We start from the raw sequence: 27,562 nt of genomic DNA, 5'->3' as shown, positions 1-27,562 counted from the left end.
AGGGGTAAGTTTTTTTACGCAGAAAGTGGTGAGTGCGTGGAATGGGCTGCCAGCAATGGTGGTGGAGGCGGATACGATAGGGTCTTTTAAGAGACTTTTAGGTAGGTACATGGAGCTTAGAAAAATAAAGGGCTATGGGTAACCCTAGTAATTTCTATGGTAAGGACATATTCGGCACAACTTTGTGGGCCGAAGGTCCTGTATTGTGCTGTAGGTTTTCTATGTTTCTATGGCTGTGGAGGTCAAATCATTGGGTATATTTTAAGCAGAATTTAAGTTCTTGATTTGTCAGGCTGTTAAAGGTTACAGAGGGAAGGCAGAAGAATGGGGTTGAGAGTGATATTAAGTGAGCCATGATGGAATGGTGGAACAGAATTGATGGGCTGAATGGCCTAATTCTGCACTTTGTCTTGTGGTCACTTCCTCGATACACTGATGTACAGAATGATCTGTCTGGGTGGCAGGCCTACTGAAGCCTTCCACTCTTAGCAGTGTGGAGGAACAGAGGGGTCTTCAGGTCCATGTCATAGATCCCTCAAAGTTGTCACGCAACTCGATAGGGTGGTTAAGAAGGTGTTTGGTGTGTTAACCTTCTTAAGTCGGGGGATTGAGTTCAAGAGCCGTGAGGTAATGTTGCAGCTCTCTAAAACTCTGGTTAGACCACACTTAGAATATTGTGTTCAGTTCTGGTCGCCTCATTATAGGAAGGATGTGGAAGCTTTAGAGAGGGTGCAGGGGAGATTTACCAGCCAGAGACTCTTTCCAAGGGTGAAAATGGCTAACACGAGGGGGCATAGTTTGAAGGTGATTTGAGGAAAGTGTAGGGGGTTGTCAGAGGTAGGTTTTTTACGTAGAGAGTGGTGGATGTGTGAAACACACTGCCGGGGCTGGTAGTGGAGTCAGATACATTCGGGACATTTAAGAGACTCTTAGATGGGCATATGGATGATAAAGAAACGGAGGCTATGTGGGAGGTAAGGGTTAGATTGATCTTGGAGTGGGTTAAAGGGTTGGCACAACATTGTGGGCTGAAGGGCCTGTATTTTGCTGTAATTTTTTCATTTCTTATTTATGTTAGTGAGCGTGGATTAGACCCTTCTGACCCCCGGCCATTTGAACCACACCACCCTGCAACCCCCCTGATTTCATCCTATTCTAACTACAGGACAATTTATAACCACCAATTAACCGCCGGCTGGTATGGATTGTCGGCGGAAGGCAACACACACAGACTAAACGCACGTGGTCATGAGGAAAATGCACAATCTTCTTACAGGCAGTGGCGGGAACTGAAACCCGGCTCACCTGTACTGTAAAGCGTTGGGCTGAGCACTACGTAAGTACGCCGTCTTATAATGTTCTGTGGCCAACGATCTGTGGCCCACCATCTGTGACCTACAGTCTATGGTCCACAGTCTGTGGCCTGCAGTCCATGTATCTGGGTATGTGAAGCAAAAAGCAACACACAGAGTATGGGTGATGGTAGGTTGTGGCTGGGATGGGGAGTGTGGTGAATCCCTGGAATTCTCTGCCTCCAGACTGTGGAGACTCCATTTCTCCATGTATTCAGGAAGACAATAGATGGATCTTTGGATAAGGGGAATAAGGTTGATGCAGGATCTGAGCCAGATCAGCCACAAGAGGCTGTATAGCCTCCTCCTACCTCCTGCCTGTTTGAACTCACCTCGGAAGGCGTAGACCCTCCCCAGCTCATCCTCATCAAACTCATCGAAGGGGACGTTGCTGCAGAGGTTGAAGACGTTCTTGTCAATGGTGGTGTTCCCGCTCCAGTGGCCTGAGGAAGAGAAGGTCCCCTCCTATCGTGAGTTTCCATAGACACATAAAATGCTCCCTCATGCAGCAGCTGGTTCCCACGTCCTTGGCCGGAGTATGGTGATCACCCACTGCACACACAATATGGACAAGGACTGAATGCCAAAGGAACAACAGGGAGTGGCGAGGTGCTGTGACAGGGGTCGATAGGCAGGGTGGGAGCTCAGGCCTAGGGACTGGAACCATAATGAAGGACCCTCATCACCCAGGACGTGCCCTCTTCTCGTCACTACCATGGTGGGGGGGGGGGGAGGGAGAGAAGCCTGAAGACACACACTCAACATTTTAGAAACAAGTTCTTCCTCCCGTCATCAAATTCCTGAATGGTCCAGAAACCCATGCACACTACCTCAGTATTTTGCTCTCTTTTAGCACTACTGATTTATATATACACAATCAGTGGCCACTTTATCAGGTACATTGTACAGCTGCTCATTAATGCAAATATCTAATCAGCCAATCATGTGGCAGCAACACAATGCACAAAAGCATGCAGGCACGGTCAAGGGGTTCAGTTGTTGTTCAGACCAAACATCAGAAAGGGGAAGGAATGTGACTTTTGACTATGGACTGATGGTTGGTGCCAGATGGGGTGGTTTGAGTATCTCAGAAACTGTTAATCTACTGGGATTTTCATGCACAACAGTCTCTAGTTTAAAGAAATTTGAACAAAAAATGAAACAAAGCATCCAGTGAGTGGCAGTTTTGTGGACACAAATGCCTTGTTAATGAGGGAGGTCAGAGAAGATGGTCAGACTAGTTCAAGCTTACAGGAAGGTGACAGTAACCCAAATAATCATGTGCTACAATGGTGGTGCCCAGAAGAGCATCTCTGGCAGCTCGACATGTCGAACCTTGAAGTGGATAGGCTACAGCAGAAGACCACAACGGGTTCCACTCCTGTACCTATTAAAGAGACCACTGAGTGTGCGTATATATTCTTACTGTAACTTATAGTGTTTTCATGTATTGCACTGTACTGCTGCCACAGAACAACAAATTTCATGAGATAGGTCAGTGATAGTAAACTTGATTCAGAACACAGAACAAGTTGCTGGGGGAATACAATGGATAGGGCAGTGTCTGTGGAGGCAAAGCAGTGTGTAGATGGTTTGGATTGGGACCTGCATCGGGACTGGGAACCGTAAGATAGAGGAGAAAAATTATGCCATTTGGCTCATCCAGTCTGCTCTGCCGTTTCATCATGACTGATTGAGTTCTCTTTCAGCCCCTTTCTCCTGCTTTCTCCCCACAATCTTGCACACCCTGACTGATCAAGAATCTATCAAGCTCTGCCTTAAATACACCCAATCATTTGGCCTCACAGCTGCCTATGGTAACAAATTCCACAGATTCACCATCCTTTAGCTGCACAAATTCCTCATCTCCATTCTAAAAGGACACCCCTCTATTCTGAGGCTGTGTCTTCCAGTCCTAGACTCCCCCACCAGTGGAAAGATCCCCTCCACATCTAGTCTTATCGATGTCTTAAAACATTCGATAGCTTTCAATGAGATCCCTCTTCATTCTTCTAAATTTTTGTGAGTACATCCAGAACTGTCAAATGCTCTTTCATTCCCAGAATCATTCTTGCGAATCTCCTCTGAACGGTCTCCAATGTCAGAACATCCCTTCTCAGATAAGGGGCCTAAAACTGCTCACAATATTCCAAGTGAGGCCTCACTAGTGCTTTATAAAGCCTCAACAATACATTCTTGCTTTTCTATATTAATCTACTTGTAATTAATGCAAAAATTGCATTTGCTTTCCTCACCACTGAGTCAACCTGCAAATTAACCTTTAGGGAATCCTGCAAGAGGACTCCCAAGTCCCTGTGCATCTCAGATATTTGAATTTTCTCTCCAATTAGAAAATAGTCTACTCTTTTATTTGCATGCCCATACACTTCACGATACTGTATTCTATCTACCAGTCCTTTGCCCATTCTCCTAATCTGTCTAAGTCCTCCTTCAGACTTTCAAATTGCAGGGAAAATTCTATTATATTATGATTATTGCCTCCTTCCTGTTCCTTTACCTTAAGCTCCCTAATTAAGTCTGGTTCATTGGACCTTAAGACTATAAGATATAGGAGCAGAATTAGGCCATTTGGCCCATCAAGTCTCTTCTGCCATTTTTTCATAGCTGATCCAATTTACCTCACAGCCCCAATCTCCCGTTTTTCTCCCTGTATCCCTTCATGCCCCGACTAATCAAGAATCTATCAACCTCTGCCTTAAATATGCATAAAGACTTGGCATCCACAGCTGTCTGTGGCTAAGAATGCCACAAATTTCAATAGGGTCTTTTAAGAGCCTCTTAGATAGGTACATGGAGCTTAGAAAAACAGAGGGCTATCTGCTAGAGAAATTCTAGGCAGTTTCTAGAGTAGGTTACATGGTTGGCACAACATTGAGGGCCGAAGGGCCTGTAATGTGCTGTAGATTTCTACGTTCTATTCACCACTCTCTGGCTAAATAAATACTTTCTCATCTCCATTCTAAAAGGACATCCCTCTATTCTCAGGCTGTCTCCTCTTGTCTGGGACTCTACCACAAAGGAAACAACAACCTCCATATCCACTCTATCAAGGCCTTTCAATATTCGATTGGTGTCAATGAGAACCTCCCCATTTCTTCTAAATTCTAGTGAATACAGGCCCAGAGCCATTAAACGGTCTTTATACGACAAACCATTCAATCCTGGAATCATTTTCATGAATCTCCGTTGAACCCTGTCTAGTTTCAGCACATCCTTTCTAAGGTAATGGGCCCAAAACTGCTCACAATACTCCAAGTGAGGCCTCACCAGTGCTTTAGAAATTCTTAATATTACATCCTTGTTTTGTATTGTAATCCTCTTCAAATGAATGGTAATGTCACATTTGCCTTCCTCACCACAGACTCTTTCCTGTAATACCATAGGCTTGTAACTTGTTAAGCAACCTCATGTGTGGCACCTTGTCAAGGGCCTTCTGAAAATCCAAGTACACAACATCAACCAATTCTCTTTTGTTTATCCTGCCTGTTATTTCTTCAAAGAATTCCAACAGGTTTGTTGGCAAGACTTTCCCTTGAGGAAACCATGCTGAATACGGCCTGTTTTATCCTGTGCCTCCAAGTACCCAGAAACCTCTTGCTTAATAGTAGACTCCAACATCTCCACAACCACTAAGGTTAGACTAACAGGCCTGTAGTTTCCTTTCATCTGCTTCTCTTGAAGAATGGATGGCATTTTCAATTTTCCAGCCTTCTGAAACATTTCCAGAATCTAGTGATTCTTGAAAGATCGGTACTAATAACTCCACAGTCTCTTCAGCCACCTCTTTCAGAATCCTGGGGTGGACACCGTCTGGTCCAATTGACTTACTCAGTTCATTCCCTTGTCCCCCATTACTTCCTCTCCAGCACTGTTTTCTATCCATGCGATATCGACTCTTTCCTCTAGTTTACACATTATGTATCTGAAGAAACTTTGTATCCTCTTTAATATGCAAACAACAGGAATTCTGCAGATGCTGGAAATTCAAGCAACACACATAAAAGTTGCTGGTGAACGCAGCAGGCCAGGCAGCATCTCTAGGAAGAGGTACAGTCGACGTTTCAGGCCGAGACCCTTCGTCAGGACTAACTGAAGGAAGAGTGAGTAAGGGATTTGAAAGTTGGAGGGGGAGGGGGAGATCCAAAATGATAGGAGAAGACAGGAGGGGGAGGGATGGAGCCAAGAGCTGGACAGGTGATTGGCAAATCCTCTCGTATCCCTTTTGCCTAACACCTGTCCAGCTCTTGGCTCCATCCCTCCCCCTCCTGTCTTCTCATATCATTTTGGATCTCCCCCTCCCCCTCCAACTTTCAAATCCCTTACTAGCTCTTCCTTCAGTTAGTCCTGACGAAGGGTTCCGGCCTGAAACGTTGACTGATCGTTTCCATGGATGCTGCCTGACCTGCTGAGTTCCTCCAGCGTGTTGTGAGTGTTGCTTTGACCCCAGCATCTGCAGAGTATTTTGTGTTTACATTGTTGTGTTATCTTGCTTTTAGAATACTTCTTCCTTTTTGGGATGTATAGATCCTGTAATATTGCACAACACCCAATCCAGAATAGCTGATCCCCTAGTGGTCTCAACTGTGAGCTGCTCTAAAAAGCCATCTCATAGGCATTCTATAAATTGGACGTTCAGACACGATTCAGTGATGCCCACAACATATATGTCAACTGTGCTACAAGATCATCAATGTGTGCATTCAAATATGACACCCTTTTCATCACCCTTTTCATTTTGTTCCCCTTTATAAGTTGCAGCTCATCCTGTTGACTGCAATTTTGCCCTAACGTCAGCCTCTCCTTGCCAGCTGTCTCACGAGACACTGCCTCTGTTTGTAAACCAACTGCCCATCCTCAGCCCTATTGCCCCACCTGTAGAATTGCGGGGTATAGACAGCAAGCAGGTTGGGTGGGACTACAACCAGCGGTTGTAGGTTAAGAGTGAAAGGTGTAAAGTTTAAGGGGAAACTTCTTCACTCAGAGGGTGGTGAGTGTGTGGAATGAGCTGCCTGCAGAAGTTGTTGATGCGGGTTCAATTTCAAAACTTAAGAGAAATTTGGACAGGTACATGGATGAAAGGGGTATAGAGGGCTACGGTCGGGTTGCGGGGCGATGGGAGAAGGCAGATAAATAGTTTGGAGCAGTCTAGATGGGCCAAGTGGCCTGTTTCTGTGCTGTAGTGTTCAATGACTATGAATGTTTTGGAGTGATGGGGTTGTTGGAAAGTGAGAAGCAGAGAGATCTCCCTATTTGCCTCTGAGGGCCGGCATTCCAAGAAACAAGAACAGGACACTCACCTCGGCCTTCACATCTGAAGAAGTAATCACGGATGTCTTTCGGGTATCCCGGAGGAACTTCCCCAGTGGTGGGGTTGAAACGAGTGAAGGTTGTTCCTGTGAAGCAGTAATATCTGTCGATCCATGGCATCATAGCTGAACAGCCACGGACTCCTTGCCAGCTCTTTGCTTTCAGCGTCTTGGTGCTCAGATCCAGCACGTACATGGTGTCTCCTGCAAAGACAGAAGGGATGGTTTGAAAGTCAGGCTTACTGTCAGATGTTCAAGTCCACATGTGCACAGGGGCTTTGGAAAACTTATTTCAATGACTTACTTAGAAGAATGAGAGGAGATCTTATAGAAACATATAAAATTATGAAAGGGATAGGTAAGATGGAGGAAGGAAAGTTGTTTCCACTGGTAGATGAGACTAGATCTAGGGGACATAGCCACAAGATTCGGGGGAGTAAATTTAGGATGGAGATGAGGAGGAACTGCTTTTCCCAACGAGTGGTGAATCTGTGGAATTCTCAGTCCAATGAAGCAGTGAGGGCTACCTCAGTAAGTATATTTAAGACAAGGTTGGATAGATTTTTGCATAGTAGGGGAATGGGGGAAAAGGCAGGTAGGTGGAGATGAGTCGATGGCCAGATTGGCCATGATCTTATTGAATGGCGGAGCAGGCTCGATGGGCCAGATGGACGACTCCTGCTCCAATTTCTTATGTTCTTATGTTTACTTAGAAAGATATCAAATTTCATGACAAATACAGTGATATTAAACCTAATTTTGATTGTGATTGTGATTCTGATTTTAACAGCATCAGATATATATACATATTTAAAGATACAGTGTGTAACAGACCCTACCAGCCCAACGACCCCCTCTGCACAGCAACCTGCTGATCTAACACCAGCCTAATCTCAGGATAATTTACAATAACCAATTAACTCACTAATCCGTGGGATGGACGTGATTATTGTGAGTGGGGAACACATATTGTGCATGGTGAGAGTGGACCGTGTAAGGGACAGACGTGATTATTGTGTGTAGACACGTATTGGGCATGGCGAGAGTGGACCGTGTGAGGGACAGAGATGATCAACGTGTGTGTGGAACACATATTGTGTGTGGGGAGAGTGGACCGTGTGTGGGACAGACATGATCATCATCATAGCTTGTCACACCAGACAGCCAGCCACTCTAGTGTTGTTTGGTTATGTTGAGCAGGTCATTCTCAGCTAAATCAGGTGAGAGTGGGCAGTTGCGCAAAACGTGTTCAATGTTCTGCACCCTTTTGCCACACTCACAGTTCACTGGTCTTTAAACCCCACTTCACCATATTGTCTCCCGTCCTACAAACTCCCGCTCTCGCTCTGCTGAGACTGCACCACTTCCATCTGTCAAGCAGTGCCCTGTCTGGCGATATTTCTGTGGGCTCTTGCACTGTATTGTTTGGCGGGGTTCTGGCTTCTGTTTGTTGCCAGAGGTCAATCCTGTATGTTTGGGGGGATGTTCCGTGCGGTAGTTCCTCCACTGGAGCAAAGCTTTTCCTCGATTTTAGGCAGTTGGAGACTGGCACGTGATGATGTAGTGGGTGCCGTGGATCCGAGTTCTGTTTACCTTTTCAAAGTTGCTGATGAACACAGCAGGCCAGGCAACATCTCTAGGAAGAGGTACAGTTGACGTTTCAGGCTGAGGCCCTTCGTCCTGACAAAGGGTCTCGGCCTGAAACATCGACTGTACCTCTTCCTAGAGATGCTGCCTGGCCTGCTGCGTTCACCAGCAACTTTGATGTGTGTTGCTTGAATTTCCAGCATCTGCAGAACTCCTGTTGTTTCTGTTTACCTTTTTCAATTTTTGTTGTAGTGTGTCTTCAGATCCACGTGTGTGTGAAACACAGACTGTGTGGGGACAGTGGACCGTGTGAGGACAGACATGGTCCACGTGTGTGTGGAACACAGATTGTGTGGGGACAGTGGACCGTGTGAGGACAGACATGGTCCACGTGTGTTGAACATGGGATCTCCTGATCCTCTGATCTTTGATGGAAACATTACGGAACAGAGAAACAAGAAGCTGAAACTTCACCTTTGGAAAACAGAATGGAACCGCTTATGCATTCTCCCTGGGGACACTCTGTTGCTCCATCAAGGTTGTCCGGAACTCCCGGGAATTTGTCACGGATCTGGAACGTGCCTTCCAGAGTGTTGCCCAAATACTGCCAGACCTGGCTCCCCTGGGGATTGGAGTGTGCAGCGGGTTAGACTGATGACACAGCCTACCTCGCCCTCCCATCAACCCCATTCTACATTTCACTGTAACCAACACCAGATTGACCGTGTGACCAGCCCACGCCCAGATCTCTGACCAGAACCAGTTAACGCAACAACCAAACCACTGTGGTCATCCACACTCACCCCTCCCCACCCAGCACCACCGCCCTTCTCATCCCTCATGATTGAACAGATTAGCTTTATTTGTGACGTGTCTGTGAAACACTGGCTCACCTGATTAGCTTTATAGTGATTGGGTATATTTAAAGCAGGGGTTGATAGGTTCTTGTTTAGTCAGGGTGTCAAAGATTGCAGAGAGAAGGCTGGAGAATGGGGTTGAGAGGGATTATTAATCAGCCACGATGGAATGGCGGAACTGACTCAGTGGGCCGAATGGCCTAATTCTGCTCCAATTCATATGCTCTTATGTACACTGAATCATACAGTGAGATGTGTCATTTGCGCCAACGACCAGCACAGATTGAGGATGTTCTGGGGACATGCCACTAGTCTGCCATGCTTCCAGTGCTAACGTAGTGTCCCAACACTCACTAACCCTAACCGTACAGCTTTGGACTGTGGGAGCAACTCAAAACTCCCGTAGGAGACGCACACAGTCACAGGGAGAATGTAGAAACTCCTTAGGGACAGTGGCAGGAATTGAACCCGATCATGATTGGTGGCATTGTAAAGCTGCCACGCTAGTGTGCCATTCCTCTCATCTGCCCCACCTATTCCCGGTCTTGCAGCGTCTGAGACCCTCGACATCGACATTGCCTCAGCGGGGCTGGCAAACCTACGGTATTCGTGCCCAGGATGGCGTGTGCAAACCTTCGGTCAAAGCGCAGCATGTAGTGCCGTTCTCCCCCCCCCCCCGATTCTTTAAACCCCACCCATAATAAAAAGATACGTCATGATGATCTTTCCTGCCCAAAGAAGCAGCAAGTGATTTTTTACAGCCCAAGAGCGTGAGATGTTTTCACACCACCACCCCTGGCAGTGTGTTCCACATACCCACCACCCTCTGTGCAAAAAACCTATCTCTGACATCCTCCCGACACTTTCCTCCAATCACCTTAACATTACGCCCCTTTGTATTCACCATTTCCACCCTGGGAAAAAGTCTCTGACTGCCCACTCTATCTATGCCTTTTGTCATCTTGTACACCTGTATCAAGTCACCTTTCATCCTCCTTCACTCAAAAGAGAAAAACCTTAGTTTGCTCAACCGATCTATTAGAAATTTTTTTAGAAAATTGTCGTGTCTGGGGACATGCTCTGAGCAAGGCTCAGCACCCCTGTCAGTGGACCACAAGATATGGATTAGGCCATTCAGCCTATCAAATCTGCTCCATTGTGGCTGAATTGCTTATCAATCCCATTTTTCTATCTTCTCTCCATAATAGAAACATAGAAACACAGGACAATACAGGCCCTTCGGCCCACAATGCTGTGCGGAACATGTACTGACTTTCAAAATTACCTAGGGTTACCCATAGCCCTCTATTTTCCTAAGTTCCATGTACCTATCCAAAAGTCTCTTAAAAGACCCTATCGTATCCGCCTCCACCACCGTCACTGACAGCCCACTGCACGCACTCACCACTCTCTGCATAAAAAACTTACCTCTGACATGTTCTCTGTACCTACTTCCAAGCACCTTAAAACTGTGCCCTCTCTTGTTAGCCATTTCAGCCCTGGGAAAAAGCCTCTGACTACCCACATGATCAATATCTCTCATCGTTTTATACACCTCTATCAGGTCACCTCTCATTCTCCGTCACTCCAAGGAGAAAAGGCCAAGTTTACTCAACCTATTCTCATAAGGCGTGCTCCCCAATCCAGGCAACATCCTTGTAAATCTCCTCTGCACCATTTCTATGGTTCTAGAACTGAGCACAGTACTCCAAGTGGGGTCTGACCAGGGTTCTATATAGCTGTAACATTACCTCTCGGCTCCTAAACTCAATCCCACGATTGATGAAGGCCAATGCACCGTATGCCTTCTTAACCATAGAGTCAACCTGTGCAGCTGCTTTGAGCGTCCTATGAACTTGGACCCCAAGATCCCTCCGATCCTCCACACTGCCAAGAGTCATACCATTAATACTATATTCTGTCATCATACTTAACCTACCAAAATGAACCACCTCACACTTATCTGGGTTGAACTCCATCTGTCACTTCTCAGCCCAGTTTTGCATCCTTTGTGTCGCCGAACTCCCTGCAGAATATGACCCGTCTACAACCACTCCTGGCCTTCTGTGGGCAAGCCAGTTCTGGATCCACAAAGCAAGGTCCCCTTGCATCCCATGCTTCCTTACTTTCTCAATAAGCCTTACATGCGGTGCCTTGTCAAATGCCTTGCTGAAATCCATATACACTACATCTACTGCTCTACCTTCATCAACGTGTTTAGTCACATCCTCATAATATTCAATCAGGCTCATAAGACACAACCTGCCTTTGATAAAGCCATGCTGACTATTCCTAATCATATTATGCCTCTCCAATTCTTCATAAATCCTGCCTCTCAAGATCTTTTCCATCAACTTGCCAATCACTGAAGTAAGATTCGCTGGTCAATAATTTCCTGGGCTATCTCTACTCCCTTTCTTGAATAAGGGAACAGCATCTGCAACCCTCCAATCTTACGGAACCTCTCCTGTCCCCATTGATGATGCAAAGATCATTGCCAGAGGCTCAGCAATCTCTTCCCTCTTTACCTCCCCATTCTTACCAGTAAAGAACTATCAGTCCCTGTCCTAAATACACCCAATGACTTGGCCTTTGTAGAAACAAATTCCATGGGACACCTCCCTCCTGCAGACTTAGGACCTCGTCTGTCTAGTAGCAGTGAGACTTCCCCCAACCTCTCTGACTGATGGCCACGGTACCCCACCCCAATGAGTGATGGGACCCACCTTGAAAAAGAAGGTCCTGTTGTGATAATCTGGGTGGACGGGATCATGTATGTGGAAGGCAGCGTCGAGGTGAGTGGGCAGCTGTGGCCAGATGTTGCGGATGAGCTGGGGTGACGCCCGGAACCCCGGCCAAACAAACTCATCTGTCAGATGGAAAGTGCCGGGAACAGCCGTCAGTAACCATTATCATCAGACCAGTAACACCAAGGATCCCACCCACCCTGCTCATGGACTGTTTGTCCCACTCCCATCAGGGAGGAGGCTATGTCACATCTACACCAGGACCACCAGACTCAAAAACAGTTACTTTCCCCGAGCAGCAAGGCTGATCAACACCTCCACCCACTAACCCACCCCTCCATATCCCCAACCACCACTACTTTATCATTTCCTGTCAGTCACCTTGTGTACAGACACTCCTGTGCCTAGTGTCATTTTATGGACATACAATCAATCAGTGTATATAAGCTAGTAATGTATTTATATTTAATGTGTATCATTATTGTTTTCTTGATCTTATCGTGTTTTATTTGTGCTGCATTAGGTCTGGAGTAACAATTATTTCATTCTCCTTTACACTTGTGTACCGGAGATGACATTAAACAATGTTGAAAGTTAAGAGGAATGTTTAGTTGTGCATTTGATTATTAATTTACTTGGTTCAGCACAAGGTTGTGGGCCGAAAGGCCTGTTCCTGTGCTGTGCTGTTTACGTAGAACTCAGCAGCCTCACTGACACCGGGTCTCACTCCTTCGACCCCGAATCAATTTAGAGACACCTCGCCCCGGTCAATCAACTGGAGATGCCCCAGAGAAGGGCAGATGCAACACTGAGCTGGGGGGAGGGGATTGCAGACTGTTGGTGGGTGTCAGGCTGAACAAAGACTCACGTCCTTCCTAAAGAGTGTTGGGGAGGCAGATATTTCCTCGAACAACCCAGCTGTTGCAGCCAATATCCCTAATCCCAATTCCTGACTCCTCCCACAGACTGAAAGAAGTTCGCCATTGGTCAGTGGGGGTTTGAACTCATCACCATCACCGCCCCCCTCCACGGTCAGAGAATCACCCCACTACCACCCTCGAGCCCTCTGTTGCTCGGGGTTGTCGTCGCAAGCCAGGTTGTACGATGTGGAGAGCAAGCTGTTGCCCACGCAGCATTTCACTCCTCTCCACACAGCTGGTGAATCGAAAGGAATGGCAGAGACTTATAAAGTTTGACATCAGCAGCATTGTAGGAGAAGCCAGTCAGCGTTGAACGCAATGTAGGACTGTCTTCAGGACTCCAGCTCTGGATTATTCCTCCCCCGTGAATGGGTTTAGCTGCAAAGCAGCAGAGGTGTGAGATCAATTTTTCTTCTCCTAGATGAGCTGCCAATGGTTGATGATGAGCCCCACAACCACCCAGAAATGTAAACACCTTCTGTCCGTGAGACCACAAAACATGGGAGCAGAATGAGGCCATCTGGCCCATCGAGTCTGCTCCGCCATTCAATCATGGCTGATCCTTTTTTCTATCTCTTCCTCAACCCCAGTTCCCGGCCTTCTCTCCGTAACCTTTAATGAAATGTCCAATCAAGAACCTATCAATCTCTGCCTTAAATACACCCAACGACCTGGCCTCCACAGCTGCAGGTGGCAACAAATTCCACAAATTCACTACCCTCTGGTTAAAGAAATTTCTCCTCATCTCTGTTTTGAAAGGGCGCCCCTCTATCCTGAGGCTGTGCCCTCTTGTCCTAGACTCTCCCGCAATGTAAAACATCTTTTTCACATCTGCTGTGTCTGGTCCTTTCAAAATTCGAAAGGCTTCAAAGAGATTCCCCCTCATCCTTCTGAATTTGAGCGAGTACAGACCCAGAGCCATCAAATCTTTCTTGTATGATAACTCTTTCATTCCTAGAATCATCCTTGTGAACCTTCTCTGGACCCTCTCCAATGCCAGCACATCTTTTCTAAGATGAGGGGCCCAAAACTGTTCACAATACTCAAGGTGAGGCCTCACCAGTACTTTATAAAGTCTCAGCATTACATCCCTGCTCTTGTATTCCAGACCTCTTGAAATGAATGTTAACATGACATTTGCCTTCCTCACCACCAACTCAACCTGCAAGCTAACCTTCAGGGTGTTGTGCACAAGGACTCCCAAGTCCCTCTGCATCTCAGATTCCTGGATTTTCTCCCCGTTTAGAAAATAGTCCGCACATTTATTTCTACTACCAAAGTGCATGACCATGCATTTTCCAACATTGTATTTCATTTGCTACTTTCTTGCCCATTCTCCAAATCTGTCTAAGTCTTTCTGCATCCTAACTGTTTCCTCAACACTACCTGCCTCTCCACCAATCCTTGTATCATCTGTAAACCTGGCAACAAAGCCATCTATTCCATCATCTAAATCATTTATATACAGCACAAAAAGAAGTGGTCCCAACACCAACCCCTGAGGAACACCACTAGTCGCTGGTAGCCAACCAGACAAGGATCCTTTTATTTCCACTCGCTGCCTCCTGCCTATCAGCCAATACTCTAACTATGTTAGTAACCTTCCTGTAATACCATGGACTCTGAACTTGATAAGCAGCCTCATGTGTGACACCTTGTCAAAGGCCTTCTGAAAGTCCAAATATACAACATCCACTGCATCTCCCTTGTCTAGCCTACTTGTAATCTCCTCAAAGAATTCCAACAGATTCGTCAGGCAACATTTTCCCTTAAGGAAAGCATGCTGACTTTACTATCTCGTCCTGTGTCACCAAGTACTCTACAGCCTCATCCTTAATAATCGACTCCAGCATCTTCCCAACCACTGAGGTCAAGCTAACTGGTCTATAATTTCCTTTCTGTTGTCTTCCTCCCTTCTTAAAGAGTGGAGTAACATTTGCAGTTTTCCAATCCTCTGGCACCATGCCAGAGTCATGAAAGATCAAATGTTGCCTGACGAATCTGTTGGAATTCTTTGAGGAGATTACAAGTCGGCTGGACAAGGGAGATGCAGTGGATGTTGTATATTTGGACTTTCAGAAGGCCTTTGACAAGGTGCCACACTGCTTACCAAGTTCAGAGTCCATGGTATTACAGGAAGGTTACTAACGTAGTTAGAGTATTGGCTGATAGGCAGGAGGCAGCGAGTGGAAATAAAAGGATCCTTGTCTGATCATTTCTAATGCCAGCACAGTCTCTAACACTATTTCAGTGCCCTAGGGTGCAGTTCCTCTGGTCCGGGTGACTTGTATACGTTTAGGTCTTTCATCTTTTTGAGCACCATCTCTCTTGTAATTGTAACTGCACCCACTCCTCTTCCTTCATGCACTACAACATCAGTCATACTGCCAGTGTCTTCCACAGTGAAGACTGATGCAAAATACTCATTTAGTTCATCAGCCATCTCCTTGTCCCCCGTTATTATTTATCTTGCCTCCTTTTCTAGTGGTCCTATATTCACTCTCATTTCTCTTTTATTTTTAACATACTTGAAAATACTTCAACTATCAACTTTGATATTATTTGCTAGCTTGCTTTCATATTTCATCTTTTCCTTTCTAATTATTGTTTTACTTCTTCTCTGTAGGTTTTTTAAAACTCTCCAATCCTCTATCTTCCCACTAAGTTTTGATTTGTTGTAGGCCCTTTCTTTTGCTTTTACAATAGCTTAGACTTCCCTTGACAGCCACTGTTGTACTATTTTAGGGTTTAGGGTTTTACCATTTGAGTATTTCTTCATTTTTGGAATACACATGTCCTGCACCTTCCTCGTTTTTCCCAGAAACACACACCATTACTGCTCTGCTGACGTTCCTACCAGCAGCTCCTTCCAATTTACTTTGGCCAACTCCTCTCTCATACCACTGTAATTTCCCTTACTCCACTAAAATACTGCTATGTTAGACTTTACTTTCTCCCTATCAAATTTTAAGTTGAACACAATCATGTTGTGATCATTGGTTCCTAAGGGTTCTTTTACTTTAAGCTCCCTTTTTGCCTCTGGTTCATTACATAACACCCAAACCAGTATAGCTGATCCCTTAGTAGGCTCAATGACAAACTGCTCTAAAAAGCCATCTCTTTGGCATTCAACAAACTCGCTCTCTTGAGATCTATTACCAACCTGATTTTCCCAATCAACCTGCATGTTAAACCCTCCCATGACTACCATAACATTGCCCTTGTGACTTGCCTTTTCTATTTCCTGTTGTAACCTGTGGTCCACATCCCAGCCACTGTTGGGAGGCCTGGATATAACTGCATCAATGTCTTTTTACCCTTGCAGTTTCCTCTCAACCCACAAGGATTCAACATCTTCTGATCCTATGTTACATCTTTCTACTGATTTGATGCCATTCTTTACCAGTAGAGCCACATCACCCCCGCCCTACCTTCCTATCCCTCCGATATAACATGTCAGACACAATGTGGTAGACCAGGAGCTGAAGCACCACCCTCACCTCACAGCTCCCAATCAATTATTTTATTGTTCATTTGGAGGTACAGCATGGTACGGGCCCTCCAGCCCTACGAGACTGCACTGCCCAATTACCCTACTAACCCAGACCCATGTCTTTGGAATGTGGGAGGAAACCAGAGCACCCGGAGGAAACCCACACGGTCACGGGGAGAACGTACAAACTCCTTACAGACAGTGGTGGGAATTGAACCTGGGTAGCTGGTACTGTAATTTATTACACCACCATGCTGCCCCCAAGCAGGGGCTCTGAGCCGATCTATTGCAGGTAACAGATCCTGGGGGAAGGGAGGAAAATTGGGTGGGGGGGAGAGGCAATATCATCCCGTCTTACTCCTGAAATAGTAAGCAGTTCCATGATCATTTATAGTGACTGCATCCAATCCAAGTCCGTCACATCGGTCGGGTGGACCTGGAAAACACAAACACCTTCCTGAGCCTTTACAGAAGTTTCAGATGTCCGCACTCAAACCTTCCCCACTGGACAGAACACTCAGTCATCTTCAGGGATTTATCTGTCGCCATCTGAGCATTGGAGTGTACGGATGTCCTGGGAGGGGTATCTCCTGTAGTGAAGGGGCTTGTCGTGTCCATTCTGGGGCAGCTCACTGGCCTTTGGTCCCAGACACTTAGCTCTTTCCTGTGGCTCCAAGTAGCTCTCTGCATGCCACATCGCTTCGACAGGCAGGCTGAACCAGACGAGATAGGGACTTGCCGGTCCTGGCATGAGAGCTCAGTTCCAGTAGACTTGTTCAATGAGGGAATTGATGGCTTTGTGGCCAGGTTTGTGGATGATACGAAGCTAGGTGGAGGGGCAGGTAGTGTTCAAGAAACAGAAAGTCTGCAGAAGGATGTAGACAGATTGGGGGAATGGGTAACAAAGTGGCAAATGAAGTAAGGAATAAAGGCATAGACTATTTTCTAAACAGGGAGAAAATTCAAAATTCACAGATGCAAAGGGACTTGGGAGACCTCGTGCAGGATTCCCTGAAGGATAACTTGCTAGGTAGAAAGCTGAGAAGCAGCACCTCCCGGGTAATAATTTCTAGATTGCTGCCTGTGCCACACACCAGTGAGAGTAGAAACAGGATAATTTAGCAAATTAATGCGTGCCTGAGAAGTTGGTACAGGGAGCAGGGCTTCAGGTTCTTGGATCATTGGGATCTCTTTAGAACAGAGAAAAGGAGGATTTTTTTTTAGCCGGAGAGTAGTGAATCTGTGGAATGCTCTGCCCCAGACTGTGGTGGAGGCCAAGTCCATGCATATACTTAAGGCGGAAGTTGATCGTTTCCTGATCGGTCAGGGCTTCAAAGGATATGGCAAGAAGGCAGGTGTATGGTGTGGAGTGGGATCTGGGATCAATCATGATGGGATGGCAGAGCAGACGATGGGCTGAATGGCCTAATTCTGCTCCAATATCTTACGGTCTTCTGGGGGAGGTATGACCTGTTCAAAAGTGACAGGTTGCACCTGAACCCAAGGGGAACCAATATTCTGGTGGGCAGGTTTGTTAGAACTATTGGGGAAGGTTTGAGCTAATTTGGCAGGGGGTGGTTCCCGGAGTGAAGGGACTCAGGATGGTAAAAAATCGAAGAAACCATGGAATTAGACTGTCAGGAAGGGCAGGCAGATGATAGGACAAAATTGTAGCCAGCAAGGCGAGTATCAGTACATTAGGGTTGCAGAATCAAAAAGGATAGCAAATACAGTACTCAAAGTGTTATATCTGAATGCAAGGAGTATAAGAAATAAGGTGGATGATCTTGTTGCACTATTACAGATTGTCAGGTATGATGTTGTGACCATCACTGAATCGTGGCTGAAGGATGGTTGTAGTTGGGAGCTGAATGTCCAAGGTTACACATTGTATCGGAGGGATAAGAAGGTAGACAGAGGAGGTGGTGTGGCTCTACTGGTAAAGAATGGTATCAAGTCAGTAGAAAGATGTGACATAGGATCAGAAGATGTTGAATCCTTGTTGGATGAGTTAAGAAGCTGCAAGGGTTAAAGGACCCTGATGGCAGTTATATACAGGCCTCCCAACAGTAGCTGGGAGGTGGACCACAGATTACACCAGGAAATAGAAAAGGTGTGTAAAAGGGCAATGTTATGATAGTCATGGGAGATTTTAACATGCAGGTCGATTGGGAAAATCATGTTGGAAATGGATCTCAAGAAAGTGAGTTTGTTAAATGCCTACAATATGGCTTTTTAGAGCAGTTTGTCTTGAGCTTACAAGGGGATCAGCTATACTGGATTGGGTGTTATGTAATGAACCAGAGGTGTTTAGGGAGCTTAAGGTAAAAGAACCCTTAGGAGCCAGTGATCATAATATGATTGAGTTCAAGTTGAAATTTGATAGGGAGAAAGGAAAGTCCAACGTAGCAGTATTTCAGTGGAGTAAAGCAAATTACAGTGGTATGAGAGAGGTGTTGGCCAAAGTAAATTGGAAGAAGCTGCTGGCAGGGATGGCGTGAGTTTCTGGGAAAAATGAAAACAGGCAGGATAGATGTATTCCAAAAATGAAGAATTACTCAAATGGTAAAATAGTACAACTGTGGCTGACAAGGGAAATCAAAGCTAATGTAAAAGCAAAAGAGAGGGCATACAACAAAGGAAAAATTAGTGGTAAGACAGAGGATTAGGCAGCTTTTAAAACCCTACAGAGAGCAACTAAAAGAATCACGAGGAGTGAAAAGCTGGCAAGCAATATCAAAGTGGGTAGGAAAAGCTTTTTCGAGTATGTAAAAAAAATAGAGAGATGAGAGTGGCTATAGGACCGCTAGAAAATGAGGCCGGAGAAGTAATAACGAAGGACAGGGCAATGGCAGATGAACTAAATGAGTACTTTGCATCAGTCTCCACTGTAGAAGGCACTAGAATTGTGCCAGATATTGAAGGGTGTGAGGGAAGAGAAGTGAGTGCAGTTATTATTACAAGGAGAAGGTGCTCAAAAAGATGAAAGACCTAAAGGTATACAAGACACCCGGACCAGAGGAACTGCACCCTAGGGTTCTAAAATAGTGTTAGAGATTGTGGTGGCATTAGAAATGATCTTTCAAAAATCATAGGACTTTGGCATGGTGCCAGAGGATGGAAAATTGCAAATGTTACTCTTTAAGAAAGGAGGAAGGCAACAGAAAGGAAATTATAGACCAGTTAGACTGACCTCAGTGGTTGGGAAGATGTTAGAGTCAATTGTTAAGGATGAGGTGATGGAGTACTTGGTGACACAGGACAAGACAGTACAAAGTCAGCATGGTTTCCATCAGGGAAAATCCTGCCTGATGAACCTGATGGAATTCTTTGAGGAAGTTACAGGTAGGATAGATAAAGAGGATGCAGTGGATGTTGTATATTTGGACTTTCAGAAGGCTTTGACAAGGTGCGACACATGAGGCTGCTACCATGTTATAAGCCCATGGTATTACAGGAAAGTTACTAACATGCTTAGAGCATTGGCTGATTGGTAGGAGGCAGCGAGTGGGAACAGAAGGATCCTTTTCTGGTTGGCTGCCAGTGACTAGTGGTTTTCCTTAAGGGTTGTTATTGGGACCACTTCTTTTTTTGCTGTATGTCAATGATTTAGATGATGGATTAGATGGCTTTGTTGCCAAGTTTGCAGATGATACGAAGATTGGTGGAGGGACAGGTAGTACTGAGAAAACAGGTAGACTGTAGGAGGTCTTAGACAGATTAGGAGAATGGGCAAGGAAGGGGCAAATGAAAGACAATGTTTGAAAGTGCATGGTCATGCACTTTGGGAGTAGAAATAAATGTGCGGACTATTTTATAAACGGGGAGAAAATCCAGGAATCTAAGATGCAAAGGGACCTTGTGCAGAACACCCTAAAGTTTAACTTGCAAGTAGAGTCGGTATGAGGAAGGTAAATGCAATGTTAGCATTTATTTCAAAAAGTCTAGGATACAAGAGCAGGGATGTGATGCTGAGACTTTATAAGGCACTGGTGAGGACTCACCTTGAGTATTGTGAACAGTTTTGGGCTCCTCATCTAAGAAAAGGTGTTCTGGCATTGGAGAGGGTTTGAAGGAACGTTTGTCAGCTGTGGGTCTGTACTCACTGGAATTTAGAAGGATGAGGGGGAATATTATTGAATTGTTTTGAATTTTGAAAAGCCTAGATAGAGTAGATATGGGAAGAATGTTTCCCATGGTAGTGCTGTCTAGAACAAGGGGGCACAGCCCCAGGATAGAGGGGCGTCCTTTTAAAACTGAAATGTGGAGAAATTTCTTTAGCCATAGGGTGGTGAATTTGTGGAATTATTAGCAAGTCCAGCTGTGGAGGCCAGGTCGTTGGGTATATTCAAGTCAGAGCTCGACAGGTTTTTGATTGGCCACGGCATCAAAGGTTATGGGGAGAAGGCTGGGGAGTGGGGTTGAGGAGGAGAAAAAGAAATCAGCCATGATGGAAGGGTGGAGCAGACTCGATGAACCAAATGTCCTAATTCTGCTCCTATGTCTTTTGGTCTAAAAGATATGCTGGCTTTGGAGAGGGTCCAGAGGAGATGCAAGAATGATCCTCGGAATGAAAGGTTTAACATATGAGGAGTGTTTGATGGCTCTGGGCCTGCACTCACTGGAGTTTAGAAGAATGAGGGGAGATCTCATTGAAACCTATCAAATATTGAAAGGCCCAGATAGAGTGGATATGGATAAGATGTTTCTATGGGGGGGGGGGCGCTCCAATCTAGGACCAGAGAGCACAGCCTCGGAATTGAAGGACATCCGTTAGAACCGAGATGAGGAGGAATTTCTTTAGCCAGGCCGTGGTGAATCTTTGGAATCCATTGTGAAAAACGGTTGTGCAGGACGTCATTGGGTACATTTAAAGTGGAGCTTGATAGTTCCTTGATTCATCAGGGCATTAGAGGTTACAGGGACAAGGCAGGATAATGAGATTGGGAGGGAAATTAAATCAATTGTGGAGGAATGGAAGAGCAGACGCAATGACCTGAATGGCTCCTCTGTCTTACGGTATTATCTAATTGCCACTATCATTCAGACATCTTGAGAACCCGGCATGGTCTGGGTAATGGGGCTTTAATGATGGATGCTGCCTTTTTGAGGCAACAGGTTTTGAAGATGTCCTCGATGCAGAGGGGGAAGAAGGAGAAACAGGGAGGGAGAGAGGGGAGGGAAAAAGGTATAGGGAGTGGGAAGGAGTGGGGGAGAGTAGAGGGGGAAGGAGGGGGAGAGGAGGAAGAGGGAGGGGAGGTGTAAGAGGGGAGAGGGTAGAGGGAGGGAGAGAATGAGAGGGAGAGGAGTGAGGGTGAGGGGAGAGGGTGTGGAGGGGTTTGGGCAGGGAAGGAGACAACAGAGTGGGAATGGAATAGCTGGGAGGGCAGGGTATCGAGGGGGAGAGAGGGGGTGCACAAGGCAGAAGCAGAAATGGGGTGTAGGAAAAGGAAGGGAAAAGAGTGGGAGAGTGGATTGCAGGGGAGGGAGGAAGAGCAGGAAGAAGGAGGGTGAGGGACGGGGAAGAGGAGAGAATTTGAGGGGAGGGGAGGGAAGGGACTGGATGTGCAGGGAGAGGACAAGGCATTGGGAGTAAAATGGCATGGGAGTGGGGGGGGGGTGGTTGGAGAGGGGAGGGAACAATAATGGAATGAACATTACCCGAGCTCCTAGGCACCCGAAATGTCCAGTGATGACTTGCTCTGCTCCTGGAATGAAGCAGATTTCCATCAACAGATTTTTCCACCAATCTCCCTCACTTCCATGTACATCCCACCCCCCGCAGCTTTCCCAGCAGGTCATACTGTTCCCTCCCAGCTCTAGAGATCTGGGATTGATCCCACTTTCAGGGAACCATCTCTGGGTCTCTCTGTTCTACAATCCCCATGGATCTGACATTTATTGTGTCTAAGCTGCCCTGTGAAATCGCCTTGTCTGAGTTCAACTCCATATGTCATTTCTTGGCCCACTTTCCGTCATCGACTCATAGAACACAACAGCACAGAAACTGGCCCTTTGGCCCATCTAGTCCATGCTAAAATATTAATCTGCCCTGTACCAGGACCATAGTCCTCCATACCCCTCTCAACCATATACCTATCCAAATTTCTCTTAACATAGAACATACAATTTTACAGCACATTACAGGCCCTTTGGCCCACAATGTTGTGCCGACCATGTAACCTACTCTAGAGACTGTCTCAAATTTCCCTAGCGCAAAGCCCTCCGTTTCTCTAAGCTCCATGTACCTGTCTAAGATCTCTTAAAAGATACTATTGTATTCACTTCCACTACTGTCACCGGCAGTGCATTCTACACACCCACCACTCTCTGTGTGGAAAATGGACCTCTGACATCCCCCTTGTACCTACTTCCAAGCACCTTAAAACTATGCCCTCTCACAATAACCATTACAGCCCTGGGAAAAAGCCTCTGGCTATCCACACGATCAATGCCTCTCATCATTTTATACACCTCTATCAGGTCACTTCTCATTCTCCGTTGCTCCAAGGAGAAAAGGCCAAGTACACTGAACCTATCCTCATAAGATACACTCTCCAATCCAGGCAACATCCTTATAAATCTCCTCTGCACTCTCTCTATAGTATCCACATCCTTCCTGTAGTGAGGTGACCAGAACTGAGCACAGTACTCCAAGTGGGGTCTGACCAAAGTCTTATATAGTTGTAACATTACCTCACGGCTCTTGATTCAATCCCGCAGCTGATAAAAACCATCACACCGTATGCCTTCATAACAAAACTGTCAACCTGCGCAGCAGCTTTGAGTGTCCTATGAACACGGACCCCAAGATCTGTCAGATCCTCCACACTGCCAAGGGTCTTACGATTTAAATTATATCCTGTCTTCAAATTTCACCTACCAAAATGAACCACTTCACACTTATCTGGGTTGAACTCCATCTGCCACTTCTCAGCCCAGTTCTGCATCCTATCAATGTTCCACTGTAACCCCTGACAACCCTCCAGACTATCCACAACACCCCCAACCTTTGTGTCATCAGCAAACTTACTAACCCACCCTTCTACTTCCTCTTCTGGGTGATTTATAAAAATCTCAAAGAGGAGGGGTCCCAGAACAGATCCCTGTGGAACACCACTGGTCACTGACCTCCACGGAGAATACGTACCATCTACAACCACCCTTTGCTTTCTATGGGCAAGCCAATTCGGATCCACAAGGCAAGGTCTCCTTGGATCCCATGCCTCCTTATTTTCTGAAGGGGCCTTGCATGGGGAACCTTATCAAATGCCTTACTGAAATCCATATACACTACATCCACTGCTCTACCTTCATCAACGTGTTTTGTTACATTTTCAAAGAGTTCAATCAGGCTCATAAGGCATGACCTGCCCTTGACAAAGCCATGCTGACTATCCATAATCAGATTATGTGTCTCCAAATGCTCATAAATCCTGCCTCTCAGGATCTTCTCCAACAACTTCCCACCACTGAAATCAGGCTATAATTTCCTGGGTTATCTCTACTGCTTTTCTTGAACAAAGGAACAACATTTGCAACCCTCCAATCCTCTGGTACTTCTCCTATCCCTATTGATGATGTAAAGATCATCGCAAGAGGCTCATCCATCTCCTCCCTGGCTTCCCACAGTAGCCTGGGGTATATCTCATCCGGTCCCGGTGACTTATTTAACTTAATGTGTGGACGTCAGCAAGTTAGACCAGTGCGAGGAGTTTAAAAGGGGACGGTTTTTTCTTTGGCAGTTTGATCGAGTGGGTGAGGGAGTAGAGGGAGTCAGAGTAGGAGGACTTTGGCTCAATGGGGCTTTGGTGATAACAGGTCGAGGTGAGGTAAGTAACTTGTGAAGAATAGAAACAGGAAGTACGTCTGTGAGGCCAGTGTTCTGTTCTGGCTGTCAGATGTGGGATGTCTGGGAGATTCCCAGCCTCCCTGATGGCCACGTCTGTGCCAGGTGCATCGAGCTGCAGCTCCTTAGGGACCGGGTTAGGGAACTGGAGATGCACCTTGATGACCTTTGTCTGGTCAAGGAAAGTGAGGAGGTGATAGAGAGGAGCTATAGGCAAGTAGTCACGCCGGGGCCTTGGGAGACAGATAAGTGGGTACCAGTCAGGAGAGGGAAGGGCAAGAGTCAGATACTAGAGAGTACCCCTGTGGCTGTCCCCCTTAATAAGTACTCCTGTTTGAATACCGTTGGGGGGGGAATGGCCTACCTGGGGGAAGCAACAGTGGCCGTGCCTCTGGCACGGAGTCTGGCCCTGTGGCTCAGAAGGGTAGGGAAAGGAAGGAGGCAGCAGTAATAGAGTACTCTATAGTTAGGGGGTCAGACAGGTGATTCTGTGATCACAGGAAAGGAACACGGACGGTAGTTTGCCTCCCAGGTGCCAGAGTCCAGGATGTTTCTGATCGTGTCCACGATATCCTGAAGTAGGAGGGAGAACAGCCAGAGGTCGTGGTACATATTAGTACCAACAACATAGGTAGGAAAAGGGAGGAGGTCCTGAAAACAGACTACAGGGAGTTAGGAAGGAAGTTGAGAAGCAGGATCTCATAGGTAGTAATCTTGGGGTTATTGCCTGTGCCACGAGATGATGAGTAATGGAATAGAGTGAGGTGCATGTCTGAGGGATTGGAGCATGGGGCAGGGATTCAGATTTCTGGATCTTTGGGACCTCTTTTGGGGCAGGCGTGACCTGTACAAAAAGGACGGCTGGCACTTGAATCTGAGGGGGACCAATATCCTGGCGGGGAGGTTTGCTAAGGCTACTGGGGAGAGTTTAAACTACAATTGCTGGAGAGTGGGAACCGAACTGAAGAGACGGAGGAAGAGGCGGTTGGCTCACACATGGAGAAAGCTTGGATTCAGTGCAAGAGAGAGGATAGGCAGGTGATAGAGAAGGGACGCGCTCAGACTGATGGTTTGAGATCTGTCCATTTTAATGCAAGGAGTATTATGAACAAAGCCGATGGGTTTAGATTGTGGATCAGTGCTTGGAGCTATGATGTTGTGGCCATTACAGAGACTTGGATGGCTCAGGGGCAGGAATGGCTACTTCGAGTGCCAGGCTTTAGATGTTTCAGAAAGGACAAGGAGGGAGGCAAAAGTGGTGGAGGTGTGACACTGTTGATCAGAGATAGTGTCATAGCTGCAGAAAAGGAGGAAGTCATGGAAGGATTGTCTACGGAGTCTCTGTGGTGGAAGTTAGGAACATGAAGGGTCAATCACACTACTGGGATTGTAGGGATGACTTACAATGGATTGAAAAGCTTGAGCATGTAGATATTAAGAAAGAGGATGTGCTGGAGCTTTTGGAAAGCCTCAAGTTGGATAAGTCACCGGGACTGGACGAGGCAAGGGAGGAGATTACTGAGCCTCTGGCAATGATCTTTGCATCATCAATGGGGATGGGAGAGGTTTTGGAGGATTGGAGGGTTGCTGATGTTGTTCCCTCATTCAAGAAAGGGAGTAGAGATTGTTTAGGAAATTATAGACCAGTGAGTCTTACTTAAGTGGTTGGTAAGTTGATGGAGAAGATACTGAGAGGCAGGATTTATGAACATTTGGAGAGGCATAATATGATTACGAATAGTCAGCATGGCTTTGTCAAGGGCAGGTCGTGCCTTACTTTACTTTATACTTTATTGTTGCCAAACAACTAGTACTAGAACGTACAATCATCACAGCGATATTTGAATCTGTGCTTCACACTCCCTGGATTACAAGCCTGACTGAATTTTTTGAGGATGTGACTGAACACATTGATGAAGGAAGAGCAGTAGATGTAGTGTATATGGATTTCAGCAAGGCATTTGATAAGGTACCCCTTGCAAGGCTTATTGAGAAAGTAAGGAGGCATGGGATCCAAGGGGAGATTGCTTTATGGATCCAGAATTGGCTTGCCCACAGAAGGCAAAGAGTGGTTGTAGGCGGGTCATATTCTGCATGGATGTCGGTGACCAGTGGTGTGCCTCAGGGATCTGTTCTGGAACCCCTTCTCTTTGTGATTTTAAAAAATGACCTGGATGAGGAAGTGCAGGGATGGGTTAGTGAATTTGCTGATGACACAAAGGTTGGGGGTGTTGTGGATAGTGTGGAGGGCTGTCAGGGGTTACAATGGGACTTTGATAGGATGCAAAACTGGGCTGAGAAGTGGCAGATGGAGTTCAACCCAGATACGTGTGAGGTGGTTCATTTTGGTAGGTCAAATATGATGACAGAATATAGTATTAATGGTAAGACTCTTGGCAGTGTGGAGGATCAGGAGGATCTTGGGGTCCGAGTCCATAGGACACTCAAAGCAGCTGCGCAGGTTGACTCTGTGATTAAGAAGGCCTTCAACAAACGTGGGATTGAGTTTAAGAGCTGAGAAGTAATGTCACAGCTATATAGGACCCTGGTCAGACCCCACTTGAGTACTGTGCTCTGTTCTGTTCACCTCACTACAGGAAGGATGTGGAAACTATAGAACGGGTACAGAGGAGATTTACAAGGAGGTTGCCTGGATTGGGGAGCATGCCTTATGAGAATAGGTTGAGCGAACTCGGCCTTTTCTACTTGGAGTGACGGAGGATGAGAGGTGACCTGATAGAGGTGTATAAGATGATGAACAGCATTGATCGTGTGGATAGTTAGAGGCTTTTTCTCAGGGCTGAAATGGCTAACACGAGAGGGCACAGTTTTAAGGTGCTTGGAAGTAGGTACAGAGGAGATGTCAGGAGTAAGTTTTTTACGCAGAGAGTGTTGAGAGCATGGAATTGGCTGCCAGCAATAGTGGTGGAGGTGGATACGATAGGGTCTTTCAAGAGACTCCTGGACAGATGCATGGAGCTTAGAAAAATAGAGGGCTATGGGCAACCCTAGGTAATTTATAAGGTAAGGATGCATTTCAAAAGCTCCAGTATATCCTCTTTATTAATATCTATATGCTCAAGCATTTCAGTCTGCTGTAAGTCATCCCCACAATTGCCAAGATCCTTTTCACTGGTGAATACTGAAGCAAAGTATTCATTAAGTACTTCCGCTGACCTCTCCAAATCCATGCACACAGTTCCATTATCACACCAGATCGGTCCTATTCTCACACGGCTCATCCTCTTGCTCTTCATATACTTGGAGAATGCCTTGGCGCTTTCCTTAGTCCTGCTCACCAAAGTCTTCTCATGGCCTCTTCTAGCTCTCCGAATTTCATTCTTGAGCTCCTTTCTAGAACTCTAACATTACCTAGTTTCCTGAACCTTCCGTAAGCTTTTCTGTTCTTCTTAACTAGATTTTCTACATC

At 46.1% G+C, this 27,562-nt stretch overlaps 1 protein-coding gene and 1 long non-coding RNA gene across 2 annotated transcripts in view; one reads left to right on the top strand and one right to left on the bottom strand.

Moving 5' to 3' along the window:
• The window catches only part of LOC134349849 (uncharacterized), a 66,320-nt gene that overhangs the window by 35,229 nt on the left and 3,529 nt on the right, over positions 1-27,562 (top strand). The gene's annotated exons all lie outside the window — the stretch shown is intronic.
• The window catches only part of hpxa (hemopexin a), a 55,598-nt gene that overhangs the window by 26,490 nt on the left and 1,546 nt on the right, over positions 1-27,562 (bottom strand). Inside the window, exons 2-7 of the mRNA XM_063054799.1 lie at positions 21,945-21,991; positions 16,642-16,719; positions 11,850-11,992; positions 8,741-8,888; positions 6,671-6,883; positions 1,685-1,795 (exon numbers count right to left, since the gene is read on the bottom strand). Of these exons, the coding sequence (XP_062910869.1) occupies positions 1,685-1,795; positions 6,671-6,883; positions 8,741-8,888; positions 11,850-11,992; positions 16,642-16,719; positions 21,945-21,991 (740 nt within the window). The remainder of the gene's footprint in view (positions 1-1,684; positions 1,796-6,670; positions 6,884-8,740; positions 8,889-11,849; positions 11,993-16,641; positions 16,720-21,944; positions 21,992-27,562) is intronic.

The sequence above is a fragment of the Mobula hypostoma genome, chromosome 7 (genome assembly GCF_963921235.1).
Source record: "Mobula hypostoma chromosome 7, sMobHyp1.1, whole genome shotgun sequence".
In the NCBI taxonomy this organism is placed as follows: Eukaryota; Metazoa; Chordata; class Chondrichthyes; order Myliobatiformes; family Myliobatidae; genus Mobula; species Mobula hypostoma.
Note: the sequence above shows the minus strand (reverse complement) of the source record. Positions and strands in the feature narration are given on the sequence as shown.